This window comes from Microcaecilia unicolor, chromosome 13 (assembly GCF_901765095.1).
Source record: "Microcaecilia unicolor chromosome 13, aMicUni1.1, whole genome shotgun sequence".
Classification (NCBI taxonomy): Eukaryota; Metazoa; Chordata; class Amphibia; order Gymnophiona; family Siphonopidae; genus Microcaecilia; species Microcaecilia unicolor.
In genome coordinates this window covers 100,501,595-100,520,764 of record NC_044043.1, presented here as the reverse complement: position 1 = coordinate 100,520,764, position 19,170 = coordinate 100,501,595, and the positions used below count along the sequence as shown (strand labels likewise).

The following is a 19,170-nucleotide window of genomic DNA, read 5'->3' as shown; positions in this document are numbered from 1 at the left end:
GGGTATGAGTAGCTGCACATCATCCGAATAGATGTAGAACTGAGTGTCCATTGACCGAATCAGCTCAGCTAGTGGCTTGAGGTAGATATTGAACAGAGTAGGTGACAGTATCGATCCTTGTGGTACCCCGCAGGTCAGTGTCCATGGTGGTGATGAATTAATAACATAGGGTGGAAGTGAGGGTGGAAAATATAGACAGAGCAATGAGGGGGAGCTGATATTGGTTTAAATATGACAATTTATGATATGCTCACCAAGCCAAAACTGGGCAGACTGGATGGACCAATTGGTCCTCATCTGTCGAATTATAGTGTTAAATAACTCAGGTGAGCATCTCATAGTCTTATACTGCCACCTGCTGGGGAATGTCTGGTACTGACTTTGACTGATTCAGGAATGAAAAAACTGAATGAGAAATGTATATGCGTCACTTTAAGTGCTACATTTTCAAAGGCTTAGTAGCCATTTGAGTGGGTAGAAATAGAATCAAAATGAGAAGAAAAGAAGAAGGAAAGGATCTTCACAGAATCTTATGAGGAACAGAACAGTTAGGTGTGAAAATAGCTTAAGCTAGTGTCTATAAATACTTCCGCACGGACCTGCCCTTGTAGAATTTGTTTGTAGCGAGAATCCTCCCAGATCCTAACTTTGGGCATCTTATACAGAATCCCCCCCCCCTTTTCCTAACCCCAGAACTGTCCACTCCCCTGGCAGTGGTCCTAGCACTGTGCTGCATTGTACCAGTGTCCCTCTGGCCTTGGCACAGTGTTTCCTGACAAAGTGTCTTTCCCTCCTCCGTCAGGAAGGAGATCTGTGACAGTGCTGGGATCTACCTGATGTGCCCCCTCTGCGATACCTGTGACACCTGGAACATATCCGAAATCTGTCCGATGGCTAAGGTAAGGCCGGCTGCCTTCAGTGCTCAGTCAGGATTACGCTGATGTCTCATGGTCTCCTGCCATATGAACATTATAACAGAATCAAAAGAGATCTGGACAGGTTTCTAGAGGAAAATTCCATAAAATTTAATTGCCAGGTAGACTTATCCCTGGAAATGAGCTACCTTTTGGGATCTGCTGGGTATTTGTGACCCAAACTGGCCACTGCCGGAGATTGGATGCTGGGCTCGATGGACCTTGGTCTGACTGGGGCAGCTTCTCATACAGTCTAACAGTGTTATGGACTTTATGGTGGTGAGCCTGGTGTGGCAAAATGAAGGATCGAAATTCAGAGGGGAGGTGGGGTAGGGGAGATATGATAAGAGGCATTACAAAACCTCCAAGGGATAGATAATGCAGTGGACAGGAAGCTCTAGAAGAAAGGTTCTTGATCTGATCCTAAAGACAGACTCAAGAGAAGGGTGAGCTGCTCCCAGTGGAGGTGGCAAGGCTGAATTGGGATTAGAACTCATAATGAAAAAGCTGAGGTGAAACCGATGACAGAGGCAATCGGTAAGTCAGCAGTTTGTGTTCTTGTGCCGCAGGTCGGTTACCTGTTTGATCACCCTGGCACCGTTTTCTTCAGTGTGTTCATGTCCTTCTGGGCTGTGACTTTTCTGGAGTACTGGAAGAGGAAGAATGCCACCCTGGCACATCACTGGGACTGCATGGACTTCCAGGAGGAAGAGGTAAGACCCCGAGCCATCGTCTGCACCTCGTTCCAGGGCTCTTAGTTTGTCTGTTTCATCTGAGTGATCTGTAGAGCGTTTCAGAATAGACTGGGCCCTGGATTCAAATGGACTTACTCGTTTACCCCTGGATTCTGTAAAAGGCGTCCAAATTAGATACACGTAAGTGGCTAACCAGGCAATTAGTGCCAATCGTTGGTTGCTATCAAGAATTGGCAGGATTTGTATTTCCACATGCTGTGCACCCAGATCTCATAGCGCACAACCCAAATGGGGGTTTGGCCATGGAAGGGTCAGGGACGTAACTAAAATTAGAGTATGGGGATGCCTGCCCAAATCGGGTGCTATGATTTATACCAGGCATAAGTAATGCCACCCAAATTTGAGCGCAGCAATTGGCACTAGGTGTTATTCTATAACGGGAGTTAGCCCTCAGCGCCCTGTATGGAATAGAGCTAAACGCTGAGCTTTTCCAGTGCCGATTTTTCAGCACCATTTACTGAATATGGCCCTTAAGATGGTTATGTATCCGAGTGGCCGCATTTCTACACCACCTGGGTGGTCACTGTAGAGAATTCCAGTACTTTCGCTGGTAGGTTTACATGAACTCATATCAGTGGCAGCAAATCGATGAAGCGCTATTCACTAAGGGAGCAGGTGAATGCTAAGGGAGGGGCATGGATTCCCTCCCCCATCTCTCTTTATTTTCATTACTGTCACCGATGTGTGCAACTCGCAGAAGACTGAGTCACGCACCCTTGCTGTATGTAGCCAGGGCTATGACTAGTGTAATTGCAGGCGTGTAAATGTGAAGCAGCCGATGCTGGGTTACACTAGCATTTGATAACAGACTCTGGACGCTGAGATGCCGTTACAGATGGTCTCTCGCTGTGCAGCATCGGAGCATCTAACAGGAGGCTTCTGCTTATACACTGTCGATTCTGCCAGAGCAGCATCAGCGTGGAAGAACAGCATCAATATTCAGCTGCTACTGAATAACTGAGCTGTTTAATTTAAGCCTGTGAAAAGCAAATCCTAAATGAAACTGCTTTCTACATGTAATCAGAGCTGCCGGCTATCCGCCTGGTGGCTTGAATGTACATATATATATTAAACGTCTCTTTAAAAGATACAGTCACTGTCAGCTTTGAATGTTGACCAAGTGGATCCAACACATAATCTCTGGGTTTGTTCCTTTGACAGTTCTGCTTGCTCTGCTGAAAGATGCTCTTCATCTCTCTCTCTCTCTGTAATGTCTGTAAACACTGCACATCTGTACTCTCCTCCTATTCCCTTCTCTTTACTTTATTTCTCTTTCCTCCCTTCTCATCTCTTTCCACCCTCAGTCCTTATTTCTATTTCACTTCCCCCTTACTGATGCTCTCTCCCTCCTTTCTTGGCATTTTGCCTCTCTGCTCCTTCTCTGTAACACCCTCCCTTTCCCCTTCTATCTTTCCTGTTCTCCCCTCCGCCCATTTAAAGCTCTTTACTGCTCTTCCTTCTTAACAGCGCTTTTACTCCCCTTTAAATCACTTTACCTCTCATTCCCTTGTTTCCCCCTTCCTCTGATTAATAGTCTTGCTCCCTGTTCTCATTCTGTTCTATTTGATGCAGTGGCGTACCAAGGGGGGGCGGTGGGGGCGGTCCGCCCCGGGTGCACGCCACTGGGGGGGTGCCGCGGCGCGCGCCTGTCAGCTGAGTTCGCTGACTTTGTTAACTTTGCTGCAGCTCCCTCTGCCCCGGAACAGGTTACTTCCTGTTCCGGCTGGGGCAGAGGGAGCTGCAGCGAAGTTAACGAACTCAGCGAACTCAGCTGACAGGCGCGCGCTGCGGCACCCCCCCCCCAGCGGTGTGCACCCGGGGGGGGTGTGTCATTTCGCCGGGGGAGGGGGGCCATGCTGCACCCGGGGGGGGGGGGCACATCGGTGCTCCGCCCCGGGTGTCATGCCGGCTAGGATTGCCACTGATTTGATGATTTTAGTACCTTGTTTTTCTTCTCTCCTTTGTAAAGCTTTTGCTTTCTTGTCTCCCCTCCTGTTTAATGCTCTCTCTCTCTCTTTCTCTCTCCCACTCTCTCATCACCTCTGTTTTATGCTTTCTCTATGTGTTTTCTTGTCCCTCCTGCTCTGTTCAATTTTCTTTAATTTGTCTCTCCCTTCCGTTTAATGCTCTCTCTTGTCCTTCTTGTCTGTTCCGTTCTGTTTAATTTTCTCCCATTTGTCTCTCCCACTTTGTTTCATTCTCTTTCACTTGTATTTTCCTTTCTGTTTAATGCTGTCTCTCTGTCTCTCCTTGCTTTCTCCCATTGTTTAATTTTGTGTCACTTGTTGTGTCCCCTTCGTGTTTAATGCTCTTACTATCTTTTTTTTCACCTTGTCTCTCCCATTCTGTTTCATTTTGCTCATTTATATCTCCACTTTTTAACATTCTCTCTCTGTTTAATTCCTTACTTTTCTCTTTCTTTCTTTCGTTCTTTCTTTTCTTTTCTTCTTCTTCTTTCTTTCTTCTTTCTTTCTTTCTTTCTTTCTTTCTTTCTTTCTTTCTTTCTCTCTCTCTGTCTCTCTCTCTCTGTCTCTCTCCTTGTCTCTTCCCCTCTCTTTCATGCTCTCTGTCCTTCTCTTTCTATTTTCTACCCCCCCCCCCCCCGTTAACTCTCTCTCTCTCTCTCTCTCTCCTGTTTGGTTTGATTCTCTTACTTGTCCCTTCCTCTAAGAATCTCTCTTTGTCTTTTACTTATCTTTTTCCCTCAGTTTTATGCTGTTCTCTCTCTTCTGTCTCTCCCGTTTTGTTTAATTCTCTCTTATTTGTCTCTCCCCTCTGTTTAATGCTCTCTCTTGTCCTTCTTGTCTGTTCCGTTCTGTTTAATTTTCTCCCATTTGTCTCTCCCACTTTGTTTCATTCTCTTTCACTTGTATTTTCCTTTCTGTTTAATGCTGTCTCTCTGTCTCTCCTTGCTTCTCCCATTGTTTAATTTTCTGTCACTTGTGTTTCCCTTCTGTTTAATGCTCTTACTATCTTTTTTTTCACCTTGTCTCTCCCATTCTGTTTCATTTTTGCTCATTTATATCTCCACTTTTTTAACATTCTCTCTCTGTTTAATTCCTTACTTTTCTCTTTCTTTCTTTCTTTCTTTCTTTCTTTCTTTCTTTCTTTCTTTCTTTCTTTCTTTCTTTCTTTCTTTCTTTCTTTCTTTCTTTCTTTCTTTCTTTCTTTCTTTCTTTCTTTCTTTCTTTCTTTCTCTCTCTCTCTCTCTCCTTGTCTCTTCCCCTCTCTTTCATGCTCTCTGTCCTTCTCTTTCTATTTTCTACCCCCCCCCCCCCCCGTTTAACACTCTCTCTCTCTCTCTCCTGTTTGGTTTGATTCTCTTACTTGTCCCTTCCTCTAAGAATCTCTCTTTGTCTTTTACTTATCTTTTTCCCTCAGTTTTATGCTGTTCTCTCTCTTCTGTCTCTCCCGTTTTGTTTAATTCTCTCTTATTTGTCTCTCCCCTCTGTTTAACACACACACACACTCACTCTCTCTCTCTTTTTCTCTCTCTCTCTCTTCTTGTCCCTCCTGCTCTTTTATTTTTCTCTTTTGTCTTTTCCTTTCCACTCTCTCTGTATTTCTATCTTCAGCTCTGTTTAATTCTCCCTTATTTATCTTTCTCCTCCCCCCCCCATTCTGTTTAATTCTCTCTCTCTCATGTCTCTTCTGTTTAATACTCTCTCTTCTCCCACTCTGTTTAATTTTCTTACTTGTCTCTTCTCCTCTGTTTAAGGCTCCTTCTCTGTCTCCTTGTTCCTCCTATTCTGTTTAATTCTTTCTCACTTTTCTCTTCCCCTCTGTTTAAGGCCTCTCTCTTGCGTGCTTTCTCGTCTGCTCTGTTTAATTCTCTCTTACTTATCTCTTTCTCTCTTCTCCCACTCTGTTTAATTTTCTTACTTGTCTCTTCTCTGTTTAAGGATCTCTCTCTCTCTCTCTCTGTCTCCTTGTTCCATTCTGTTTAATTCTGCCTTACTTGTCTCTTCCCCTCTGTTTCATGCCTCTCTCTCTTCTGCTCTGTTTAATTCTCTCTTTTGTCACTTTCCCTCCTTCTCTTCCCCCCCTCCTCTCACAGGAGCGTCCAAGGCCTGAGTTTGCGGCCCGGGCTCCACAGATGGAGCAGAATCCCATCACTGGGATGAAGGAGCCATACTTCTCACAGCGGGATCGTCTGTCACGCATACTGACCGGCTCCATGGTCATTGTTATTATGGTAGGGACATCACCTTCTCTGGTTCTACCCTGTACAGCTATTGCCTCTTAATCAATCCTTCGAATACCTTTCTGGTTGGGTAAATGAGTGTGTTGTTAACTGTATTTTGTCGGTATGCTCATTACATTCATCCTTTTTTCTGTAGATATTCCTCATTCTGAAGGTACTTTGCATGATTTGTGAATGGGCAGCCTGGACAAGCTTTTGCCCAGGTTTATACATTTACCCTCCCCCCCCCATTCAGCCCCTGCAGTTGGCGAATTTAAAGGTGCAGATTGAATCTGACATGGATATTCCAGGCACTTCCACTGAATATCTGGGTCATGGGCGGCCGCTGCAAGTTCTCTGGGTATTTGGTGATTATTTAGAAGAGGTGCTGAGAGAGGACCTGTTGGGGGAAGGAAAATTTCACTGGTGTATCTTACCTGCTGTGCCTGATTTATTTAAGAACGGATTTATTTATAGTCTAATTTATATTGCTGTGATTTCTTATCTTAGTAGAGGGGACATTTTTACCTCCATTCCAAAAGGAGAGGTGACCTAAATAATCTCTTTGGAAGTCCTGCTCTTCTACACAAAAGAAGACAGCTGCTACTTTTAGCTTACAGGACAGCTGGGGAAAAGTTAGGGACTTTGGTAGGGCTTTTTCTGTTTTCTTTCTTCGGGTGCAAATATTTCTGCAACTGCAGTATGGCTGGGAAACATCATGTCACCAAAGCTGCTGCCCCAGATACAGCTTCTTCCCTTGTGCAGAGAGAAAATGTGATCCCAGGAGAGGGGCTGGTTCCATGTGCAAGATGTCTTCAGCTTGAATCCCTCATGAAGGAAGTGAAAGACCTGAGAGAGGAGGTGGCAAGTTTGAGAAGCATCCGCAAAAATGAAAAATACTTCATGAAGCATCTAATCTATGTATCAAAGATTTCTGGCAGTGGGGAAGAAGAAGCTGTGCTGAAAGAGGACAACTGGACTTGGATCACGAGACCCCGCAAGATCGATACCATGACGCCACCTGCCCTCGAATTGAAGAACCGTTATGCAGCCCTGGAAGTGGAGGAGGTGAGAGCATCCCAGAGAGAGGAGAGCTTGCCGAGACTCATCAAGTCTAATGACTATAATCCAATGCTGCTCATCCATGTTGGCACAAATGTTACTGCTAGGTACCCCTCCGAATGTATCAAAAGTGACTTCATGGCTCTGGGAGAGAGGGTGGAGCAGAGAGGTGCACAGGTTGTGTTGAGGGTAAAGGCCAAGGCAGAGAAGCTCCCCTCCTGGAGATGAATATGTGGCAGTGCAGATGATGTAGTCAAAAACATTTTGGCTTCCTGGACCATGGGATGCTTTTCCGAGGGCTGCATAGCAGAGATGGTGACCATCTATCAAAAAAGAGAAGTGTTTTCAGTAGTAGACTGGCTAACCTACCCAAGAGGGCTTTAAACTAGAATTGTTGGGGCAGGGTGATCAAAGCCCCCAGGTAAGTACAAGCCCTCAGGTAACTGAAGCATTAAATACCTCTTCACAAATGGGGAAAAGGGGCAACATCTGGAAAGCAGAATGTACTAATGCCCAGGGTATGGATTACAAGCCCCGAGGCAACATGGTTTCACTAGAGGCAGCTCTTTTCAGTCAAGTTTGATTCATTTCTTTGAGACTTGGATCGAGGAAGATCGCTAGATGTGGTGTATTTAGATTTTAGCAAGGCCTTTGACATGGACCGCATAGACAGCTACTAAATAAACTGAGTGCCCTTGGTATGGGCCCTAAAGTGACTGACTAGGTTACGAACTGGCTGAGGGGAAGGCGACAGAGGGTAGTGGTAAATGGAGCTCATTCTGAGGAAAAGGATGTTACCAGTGGTGAGCCGCAAGGTTTGGTTCTTGGGCCGGTTCTTGTAAATATTTTTGTAAGCAATATTGCTGAAGGGCTGTCTGGTAAAGTTTGCCTCTTTGTGGATGATATCAAAATTTGCAATAGGGTGGACACCTCTGATGGTGTGGATAACATGAGGAAGAACCTAGTGAAGGTTGCAGAATGGTTCAGAAATTGAAAGCTAAGATTTAATACTAATAAATGCAGAATCATGCATTTGGGTTGCAAAAACCCGAGGGAATGGTACAGTTTAGGGATGAAGAACCTTTGTGCATGAAACAGGAGCGGGACTTGGGTGTGATCATTTGTGATGATCTTAAGGTGGCCAAACAGGTAGAAAAGGTGACAGCAAAAGCTAGGATGCTTGAGTGCATAGGGAGAGGAATGGTCAGTAGGAAAAAGGAGGTGATGATGTCTCTGTATAAGACTCTGGTGAAACCTCATTTAGAATTTTTTGTACAGTTCTGGAGACTGCACCTTCAAAAAGATATAAATAGGATGGAGTTTGTCCAGAGGGTGACTTCTGAAATGGTCAATGGTCTTTGTCATAAATGGTATGGGGACAGACTTAAAATCTCAATATGTATTCTTTGGAAGAAAGGCAGGAGAGGGGAGATATGATAGAAGCATTTAAATACCTATATGACATAAATGCGCAGGAGTCGAATCTCTTTCAATTGAAAGGAAGCTTTGGATTGAAGGGGCATAGGATAATGGTGAAAATGGGTAGACTCAGAAGTAACCTGAAGAAATACTTCTTCACAGAAAGGGTGGTGAATTCATGGAACAGCCTCCTGGTGGAATTGGTGAAGAGGAAAAGAGAATCTGCAGTCAAGAGAGCTTGGGACAAGTACATATGATCTGTAAGGGAGTGATAGGGAGAGTGGATGGCCTGGATGGTCAGACTGGATAGGGCATATGGTCTTTATTTGTCTACAGTTTTCTATGTTTCTGTGTTATCTGGGAAAAAGTTAGAATGGCCATTTTGCTGTCCTGGCTTTTCTGGGCCCTTACCTGGTTAGTGTACTACAAATTGCAGCTGATTGGGTAAACCCTGGTTCCACTCCAAATTCAGCAACACTAACCAGTAAAGAGCCACTGAATATCAGTGATAGGACCAGTCAGCTGGATTTAACCCGGTAGGAGCCTTCCTCCCTAGTTAAATCCCACGGAATATCTACCTCTTACTTTTCAAATCTGTACAAAGTAGCTGCAAGTAATTAGTTTGCTCTCTGCATAAGCAGTAAAAGTTATGGGCAAGCAGATCATAGCTGAAACCTTTCACCAGTTGAAATCTCTTGAAGACCTGTTGAGGGTTGCTCGTAATTCATTTTGTATTTTTTTTAATGAAACTTGTTGCAAGTGGATTTCATCTAATCGAAACGTCTCACCTAGGACTCTTTTTATGCATGTTTTAATTGTATTACCATCATAATTCATTACATTAGGAACAGTTTGGAATTACCTGTGTATCTTGACAATGCTGTTCATACTGAGGGGATCCTCCTCAGGATAGTTGTAATCACTTTCCACTGTGCCAAATCTGGTGCCAACCCTTGGAATACTTTCTACTGTCATTTTGTCCCCTTTCTCTATCAACAGCTTTGCGTGGTAATGATTTTCCTGGTGTCTGTGATCATGTACCGTGGCATTGTGAGCATCATGATGTACCACACAGGGAATGCCATCCTAATGACACAGGTGAGTATGTAAGAGGGTCCCTAAGAAATGCTTGGAAGCACCAGTAGATATGTACTTCCATAGCATCCTATCAGACCAGTCCAGACCAACGGGTTGTGTCCATTTACCAGTGGACGAAGACAGAAAATGAAAATAGTTTTCAAGTGATTCACCCCTGAAGGGTATCACGCTGTATAGAACATTCAGTATTTCTCTGTCTCCCAAGCAGTTGAATGATGGGCTTACAACCCTGCCCCTGACGGCCTGACCGAGTTTCTAACTAGTTTCAGTTGAGCTTTATTTACTCTTTTGGGGTTTTGTGTTCCTAAGCCAGTTTTTTTCGCTGAGTTTCAGTTGACTATGGGGTGCTTGTTTGGCTTGTCTCCTGAACCAGCTTCTCATCTGAGTTTCAGTTCAGTTGGGGTGCCTTCTTTGGCATATGCTCCTGTTTAAAAAAAAGGGCAGCTGTTCTATGGAGCTGAGGTATATCTCAGAAGTCTGTGAGATGGTTACCACCCCTCCCCTCTGGACCATTGACGTCTCTTTTGGAAGTCAGCCTGCAGTTGGTGAGCCTGTTCTGATTTATTTCAGCTATTTCAGTGCACTGGTGTTGTCTGTGTTTCTGTTCCTTTTTAAACACACACAGGTATCTGGCTTGTTCATTCCTCACAGCAAGGACTCTTTCCTGCTCAGCTTCAAGAGTTCCTGACAGAAAGCTTTCTTCTGGTTTCTTTAAGCAGTTAATATTTATCTGTGACTATGTGGAGAACTAGCTTTTTGTTTATAGATTCTGCTTTAAATTTTCTGAGTTTTTTCCCTTCACAATTCTCTTCCTGTTGTCAGCTGTTTTTTTTTTCTAATTATGCTGCCTGACTATCCTAGTTGTGTGACTCTCAGTAGGCAAATCTGGAGGCTTATTACATAGTAACATAGTAAATGACGGCAGATAAAGACCTGTACGGTCCATCCAGTCTGCCCAACAAGATAAACTCATTTTACATATTAGCTCTTCACTCCTTACGTTGGGTGGAAAAAAAAAGATGCAGCTCACATTAAGTACCTCTCCCTATTATTCTTTCTCAGGTGTAGATCCTGAGGTCAGATAATTGCTAATCTCGAGAGCTGTATTTGTGAATATTCTGGAACTTACTGCTTGCTGTTCATTTGTATGTAGGTTCTCATATCAGCTGTATGTTGAGCTTTATGCAGTCTTATGCTTTGCAGCTTTAGATCTCCTCTATCTATATGTCTGTACTGGAGATTAGACTGTTTATCTTGGCCTTGGACCTCGGCTGTGTTGCCCACAAGAATCTAGTCTTTGTTTTCTAATATTATTTATTTTATTTATTACATTTGTATCCCGTACTTTCTCGCTCATCGCAGGCTCAATGCGGCTTACATAGTAACAAGAGAATACAATCTGTAGTATCTGAATCAACAAAGGAGGTATGTGGTAGGACAAATGAACAAGGGTAAATGGGATAAAAGAGGTAATACAGAAAGAATAGGGATAGGTAAGGAAGTGGAGCGATGAAGAAGAGGTAGGGGAAGAGCATGGAGGGTAAGAAGATTGGTAGGAGGTAATTTCTGAGCCATTGTTGTTAATGATTAGATGAACCAGTAAATGGATGGGTTGCTTAAGTTTGCATATGGTAGGTTATGAAGTTATGTATAGTTTTACCTGTGAAAATAATCTCAGTTTCAGCAAGGGAAAAGGAATCCCTTTTTTCCCTTTATTTTCTGTCCTAGAGACATTTCCTACTCATTAAAAAAAAAAAAAATATCTATCTATCTATCTATCTATCTATCTATCTATCTATCTATCTATCTATCTATCTATCTATCTATCTATCTATCTATCTATCTATCTATCTATCTATCTATATCTTCTGGACTGAATTGTTTAACTATGCATAGAGTTGTCCAAGACAGCTCTTTTTTTTAAGGTAAAGGCAGTTGTGTCTTTTCATTCTGTTTACATTTTCTATTGGGTCAAAGCTGTACAATTCAGATGTTGGCTGTGTTCTACCAACTTAGATCCAAGCGCATGGGTGCATCTCTTTATCTGCATTGCCTAAAAGTAGCACATATGAATTTATCTTCTTGGGCAGACTGGATGGACCGTGCAGATCTTTTTCTGCTGTCATCTACTATGTTACTATGTTACTATATCCCACACACCCCAGTGCACGCTATGGTCCCTCAATGACCACAAATTGAGCACCGTTGCTTTGCTATTCAAAATACTGAACATTCTATACAGCATGATACCCTTAAGGGGCGAATCATATGAGAACTATCTTCATTCTCTGTCTCCATCCGCTGGTAGATGGACACAACCCATTGGTCTGGATAGTTCTATCAAGAAAGTTATCAAGTAAGATATAACTTTTCCATAGCCTTTAATGATTAGGGAGGGACTTCATCATTTTTGGCACACGTCCAGGTTAACATTGCAGGTTTTCAACTCCACTGACATGGTGTTGAGGATTTATGAAGGAAAAAGTCTTGGATTTCTGAAACTCTTCAGTGGAGCCCTGTACCTTTCCTAAGAACTGGCGAGTTTTGTTGGATGGACTTGGTTCAGTCCCTTGTGGATGCAAATGGATATATTGTAGGTCTCTTTTTGTGTACTGTACATCTTGACAAGGGAGCCAAGTTTCAGGCATGGTTGATCTCACACTGTTGCATGGTTGCATTTCATACTGTCTATCATGGATTTCTAGTGTATCAGAGGGGAATCAATAAGCAGAAAACAGCCTTCTAGAAATGGCAAAGCCTCAGATCACTTGGTACTTCTGTTCTAGCTCTGTCTGGCAGATTGGGGAACCCCAATGTTTGCATAGCAGGATGGTCCCTAAGGCTAGTTTACTGTTTTGGGGTGTTGTCATTGCTATGATGATCTTTAGCCCTAAGTCACTGTCCCCATAATATTTGAATCTGAACATATATCAGTTGTGCCATGCTGGGTCAGACCAAAAAGTCCAGCATCCTGTCTAACAGTGGCCAATCTGGAGCTCTTGGAAATACTTGGCAGCTTCCAATAGGGAAATCCATTTTCTATTGTTCACTGTCTACATTGTCTTGGCCCATAATGGTTAATGGACTGGTTGCTCTCACAGGATCTTGATTTTTTTTTCCATTTAGGGGGTAATTCTATAACTGGGTGGTCACTTTGGAAAAAAGGGAAGATATGATAGAGACATTTAAATACCTTCATGGTATAAATGCACTGGAGGTGGACCTCTTTCAAGTGACAGGATCTTGATTTTACTATGATGTTTGTCCTTTTGATCAACTTGGACTGTGCTGGGGAATGTTTTTCACTTGATGTCCTCCTGACCTTTTGTTACTCATCTTGTTGATTGGTTATATTGAAGAGGGAGGTTTTACTCTTTGCCCTCTCAATCTGGTTTGACTTTAGGGACACTTTTAAGACTCCCATAACACTTTGGTTATTTTACAGGCTGGGAACATCGCCAACATTAGCAGTACCATGGTGAACCTCGTTCTCATTCTGCTCATGAGCCAAGTGTACACGGCCCTGGCTGAGAAGCTCACCAAGTGGGGTAAGGATATACATGTAGTTGAGCTCGGGATGATAATGGAGTCAAGGGGTTTGTGCTCTAATAAGATCAATCTGGCTTTTGGGCTGAACACTGCAGAAATTAGTAGTTGACTAGTGGTTTATGGTCTTCAAATGCAGGTAGATAAAATAAAAATTCACTGGTAGTGTTACAACTTTCTACCATATTCAATACTATTAACCATGAATTCGTTGTCATCATCAGCAGATGAATCCAGAAACTTGTGGGTTATGACCATCTATCAGCAGGTGGAGATAGGGAGCACTGAACTGAAATCTGTCATATAGGATGGTATGCTCCTTGGTCAGTTAGTATATCTCTATTTCCAACAGGTGGTGAATGGTCTCTCATGAACTCTATCCTGCTCTCATCTTGGTTGATGTTCCTGTTCTGGGTTTCTTGGTTCAGTAGAGCTATGGGGTGCATGTGATTCCATCTTTGGGGATCACACCTAGTGGTGCCAGGTCCCTAACCCCCTCCTGCCATTTCCTACATTCTCCTTCCTCACAGGACTACTTTAAAAACAACAGGAAGTAAAAGGCACTTTTAGCAGGTAATTCTGCCCTGGCAGTTTAATTTTGGAGGGAGTTGTGGTAACTCTTAAGTACATATAACTATCTAAGTATTGCCATACTGGGACAGACCGAAGGTCCTTCAAGCCCAGCATCCTGTTTCCAACAGTGGCCAATCCAGGTCACAAGTACCTGGCAAGATCCCAAAACAGTACTGTCATGAAATGCCTAGCCACCCGCCTGGGGTTACTCCGTGGCCACTTAGAGGGTCTATCCCCAGCACAGCTCAGGTCTGCCTGCACTTGCCGCTCGTGCTATACACTAGCACCCTCCTCCCATCGACTGGGCCACAACCACCTGTGGCTGACTCTTCCGCTCTCAAATTATTCCCAATGATTTCTAGGGTACTGGAGCCACACTCCCAGTGGTCCCACAGTTCCCAGAAAGCACCCAAAGATCCAAATCACAAACCACCAGGATTCTTAGTCAGTCCAGACAAGCAGGGCAAACAAACAATTGTGGACAGAAAAGTGCAATCAGCAAACAATAACAGGCAACTGAAATAGGGATAAATTATCACACTACCTAAACATTTGTTTACTTTATGAAAAGTACCCTAGATGTTATTGGGGAACAGGAAGTTATTCTATTTTTTTTTTTTATTTCACTTGTTTATTAAACCAGCAGAACAAGTACAGAATAATCTCAAAAGCCAAGCAACTGCAATGCCATTTTATTTCTAGTTCCAAATAATGGGATTCCTTCCATCTGGGTTTGGACTCCAAAAGAGTCAACAGAGTGTTAAAGGTTCAACACTTCACAATGGGAACATTATTGTTTGTAATAGTTTCAGTCGAGCAGGGAGAGTTTCTAACCTCCATGGATCTCAAGGAAGCATACTTTCATATGCCCATTTGACCTCCCCACAGAAGATTTCTGTGATTTGCTATACTTGGAGAACATTATCAATTTCTGGTCATTCCATTCAGCACTTTCCACATCACCAAAGACATCTTTCCAAGGTAAAGGTAGTAGTGACAGTCTTCCTTCGCAAAAACTGAATTCAGGTTCATCCGTACTTCGATGATTGGCTGATTTTGTCTCTTCCTGTCAAGAGAGTCTTTGGTAAGCAGATCTGATGCAGTTGAAGATTGATACTCCACTCTCTCTATCCAGTTACAGGGTCCAATTCCAATAGATAATCCCTCTCTGTTTGGTCTTAAGGTTAGAGTTTTTGGAAGAAGTCACTGCTACTCTTCTGCAAGCCCAAAAAAGATCTACTACATATGCTTGGGTATGGAGAACCTTTGAATCTTGGTGTTCAGAAAGAAATCTTATCTCTTTTAAAGAGTCACTGCCACAAATTCTAGGCTTTCTTCAAGAAAGGCTTAAGAAAGATCTTTCCCTCAATTCCTTCAAAGTTCAGATAGCAGCTCTGGCTTGTTTTTTGGTCATATCCAACAGTCTTTGTCAACACATTCAGATGTTGTGCATTGTTTGAGGGGTGTCAACCACCTTAGGCCTCGTTCTTAAGGCACAAAATAAAGAACCCTTTTTGAACCCCTACGCAAAGCTACTCTTAAGGATCTTACTCTGAAAATGGTTTTCTTAGTAGCTATGTCTTTGGCCAGAAGGATCTCAGAACTTCAAGTCTTCTCTTGTAGAGACCCCTTTCTGTGTTTTACTGAAGCTAGGGTGTCTGTATGGTCCTTTCCTTTTTACCCAAGGTGGTTTCTGCTTTTCATGCTAATCAAACTCTGTATTTACATTATTTTTCTGAAGAGGATTGTGGATAAAAAAGTTCTTCCTTGCGTTTTCTTGATGTTAAGAATTCTTTTATGATATTTAGAGGTCACTAATGATTTTGGCACTCAGTTTATTCATTATTCTCTTGGGACCCAAAAAAGGTTTGTGCACTTTTAAAGCGACTATACTTCGCTTGCTTAAAGTATACTATCTCTTCAGCCTATTTGTTAGCGGGGAAAAGAATTCCCTTCCATCTTAAAGCTCATTCTACAAGGGTGCTATCTGCTTCCTTTGTGAAAGCACATACTGTTTGTGTAGTTGAAATTTGTAGGGCCACTACATAGTCCACATTTCATACTTTTCCTAAGCATTATCTTGTAGATGTGGCAGCTAGGGCAGAGGCTTCCTTTGGGTTATTGCATTTTAGTTTATTTTTGTTTTTGTTACATTTGTACCCCGCGCTTTCCCACTCATGGCAGGCTCAATGCGGCTTACATGGGGCAATGGAGGGTTAAGTGACTTGCCCAGAGTCACAAGGAGCTGCCTGTGCCTTAAGTGGGAATCGAACTCAGTTCCTCCATTCCCCAGGACCAAAGTCCACCACCCTAACCACTAGGCCACTCCTCCATTGCATTCCCTCTCGAGAACTGCTTTTATGCATCCCACAAGTATGGACTAATCCTTTGGAGATGCTAAGGAAGAACAAATTAGTTCTTACCTGATAATTTTCTTTCTTTTAGTCCCAAAGAATTTAGTCCAAATCCCACTCTTCTCTTCTCCTTCTGTTTTGTTCTTTCTTGATTTTCTTATTTCCTAGGCATAATGTTAGTGTTGTTTTTTCTTTATAAAAATTTGTTAAAGAGACAGGAGTTCTACTTCTTTCCATTAACAACTTACTGTTTGGCTATCCAAATACTGAATAGAGCCTAGTGCACAGCAGCCTTGTGTGACAAAGATCTAATTTGCTTTCTATCTCCACTTGCTGGTAGATGGGCACAACCCAGAAGTATGTAATAATCCTTTGGAACTAAAGGAAAGAAAATTATCAGGTAAGAACTTATCTTTTCTTTTATAAAGTATGTGGATACATCACAACTCCACCCCTGGGAATGTCACATGTACACATGTGTTTTATACGCATGTATTTATTTATTTAACATATTTATATCCCGCACCAACCATAGTTCTGAGTGGGTTACAAGAAAACATACATAATTAATATATATTTTATAAAAAGTGTTTACATCACAACTCCATCCTAGGAACACCTACACGTACTGTGCAGATAAGTGCGTATTCTCTTGTCACCATGCATACTTATACATACATAAATCATGAGGTAATTGAGGAAGGTCTTTACACCTGGATAAACAGTTATAACATGAGCCCCATTATGGCTCCTTGCAATCTTTCTTGTAGTCTCTGGGTCAAAAGAACTGGTCTAAGTTAGAGGGTGTCCACTGAGCCAGGGCTGATGAGATGATGGCCTGTTTTTCCTGCACTTGGACACTGACTTTTAGATATTTTATTGCTTATCTTCAGGATGGGGATGGGCAGGGCTGCTGAGAGACTAGGCCGGGCCTGAGGCAAAGCTGCCCCGCCACCGTCCCCTGTTGCTCCCACCACCACTGCCACCCCCTGTCGCTCCCCCCGCCGCTGCAGTCCCTGGTTTCATCTGCCTGCCTCCATGGCTCCGGGCCCCCTGCATTCAAGGCGGCAGTCGCAGATCGCCTCTCTTCTGGCCTTCCCTCCCTGTGACCCGCCCTCATCTGTTGTCACTTCCGGTTTCTGCGAGGGCGGGACACAGGGAGGGAAGGCCCGAAGGGAGGCGATCTGTGACTGCTGCTTCGAATGCAGGGGGCCCGGAGCCAAGGAGGCAGGCAGGTGAGACTGGGGACTGCAGCGCTGGCGCCCTGACCCCGGCGCCGGGCCCCCCTTGGAGGCCCGGGCCCGGGGAATTTTGTCCTCCCTGTCCCCCCCCCTCTCAGCGGCCCTGGGTATGGGTCATGAATTGGTTATACCTCCAAAGCTGTACCTTTCTCTGTCTCTAGTGGGGTCATAAGTTTTTTTGTACCTGGGACGATGGAGGGTTAAGTAACTTACTCAGGGTCACAGGGAGCTGCAATGAGAATTGAACTCAGTTCTCCTGGTTCTCAGCCCGCAGCACTAACCATTTCACTGCTCCTCTTTTCCTTGTGTTTGATTTTGGATGCTTTTATGTTTATCATTTATGCCAATGCTTTTTTATTGTGTAACTGTATTTTTATTTGAATTATGTATGTTATGTTGACGATTCATTTAGTTTTACATGCAGAATACAGATGTGATTGATAATCACAAGGCATCAGGTCAGCTGCTACCCCATTTCCTCCTCTTTCCTCACAGAAATGCATCGGACACAGACGTTGCACGAAGACGCCTTCACTTTCAAGGTCTTCATCTTCCAGTTTGTGAATTTCTATTCGTCACCTTTCTATGTGGCATTCTTCAAAGGCAGGTAGGGGAAGATAAGCTCTCGGAGACAGGGGAAGGGATAAGAGAGTGGGAAAACTAATGCGTCATATCACCTTAGGAAGAAGGAAAGGAAAGCAGAGTTGGGAGGGAAAAACTCACCCCTGAGCACCATTTTACAAGCACTTCCATGAAATGCTGTTCTCCATCTCCCCCCACATCTGCCACCCCTGACCCTGGACACCATTCTCATTGGAAGCTTTTTTGTTCATTGTTGATCTTTGTACATCAGCCCTCCCCTTGCAGAAACAAACAATTTCAAGAGGGTTAAAAAAAAAAACAGAATTCCAGAGAGATGGGTATCGATCCAGTAGAGGTCAGAATGAAAGTGTGTAGCAGGAGTCTGTCTACTGGAGATAATGTTTGATGGTATAAGGAAAATCCAGCCCTTGATGGTCAATAAGTAAGAGGATAAAGGTGATTCATCCCCTGCAGTTCCGTACATGAGGGTGTAACAGGGACCATCCCCAGCAGGTGACATTTAACCTGTAGCAGTGGGCAATCAGTTTATTGGGTCCTTTATAATATTCTGTTTTTACTGAAATATGGGCTTTGTTTCTCGTTCTGCCTTGTCAGGTTTGTGGGATACCCGGGGCAATATGGAAAACTGTTTGGCATGAGGAATGAAGATGTGAGTAATCCCCTGTTCCCCCTTGGAGTCTAGCCATGTCTACATATTGTGAATTGTTATTAGTTGGTACTGGACAGGGCCGTGCCGATGCGGTAAGCGAGGTAAGCGCCGCAGGGGGGCGCCCACCTCTGGAGGGCGCCGCCGCGGTGCTTACCCTCGCCCCGCCGAGGACCTCAAATCTTTTGGCACCAGAGAGGGGGGTGCCGCCGCCGCTCTTCATCCTGGCACCCCCCCCCCCCGCACCAGCCCTTTAAATTTATTTGCCGAGCGAACGCAGCGCAGCACCTCGTGTGCAAGTAAAAGAAGCGGATCCGATCATCTCATTGGGCCTTCCCTCACTGGCCCGCCCTCCTCTGACGCAACTTCCTATTTCCTCTAGGGCGGGACAGTGAAGGAAGGCCCAATGAGATGATCGGATTCACTTCTTTTACTTGAACACGAGGTGCTGCGCTCGCTATCACGTCGGCGATTTCTTTTTAAAGACGGGTGGCAGGGAGAAGACGAGGCAGGGTGAGGGTGGGGGACAGATGGGGTGACCGTGAAGGTGGGGGAGGACTCGGATAGCAGAAGGGACTGGGTGGGAGACAGATGGGGTGAGGGGGACTTGGATGAGCAGAAGGGACTGGGTGGGAGACAGATGGGGTGAGGGTGGGGGGCACTTGGATAGCAGAAGGGACTGGGTGGGAGCCAGATGGGGTGAGGGGGACTCGGATGGGCAGAAGGGACTGGGTGGGAGACAGATGGGGTGAGGGTGGGGGGCACTTGGATAGCAG

The 19,170-nt window shown here is 44.1% G+C and overlaps 1 protein-coding gene across 1 annotated transcript in view; it reads left to right on the top strand.

Annotated features, from left to right (window-relative positions):
* The window catches only part of LOC115482434 (anoctamin-7-like), a 53,564-nt gene that overhangs the window by 14,784 nt on the left and 19,610 nt on the right, over nucleotides 1-19,170 (top strand). The window contains exons 8-14 of the mRNA XM_030222180.1: nucleotides 803-899; nucleotides 1,484-1,627; nucleotides 5,727-5,864; nucleotides 9,333-9,431; nucleotides 12,877-12,979; nucleotides 17,641-17,752; nucleotides 18,343-18,397. Coding sequence (XP_030078040.1) covers nucleotides 803-899; nucleotides 1,484-1,627; nucleotides 5,727-5,864; nucleotides 9,333-9,431; nucleotides 12,877-12,979; nucleotides 17,641-17,752; nucleotides 18,343-18,397 — 748 coding nt within the window. The remainder of the gene's footprint in view (nucleotides 1-802; nucleotides 900-1,483; nucleotides 1,628-5,726; nucleotides 5,865-9,332; nucleotides 9,432-12,876; nucleotides 12,980-17,640; nucleotides 17,753-18,342; nucleotides 18,398-19,170) is intronic.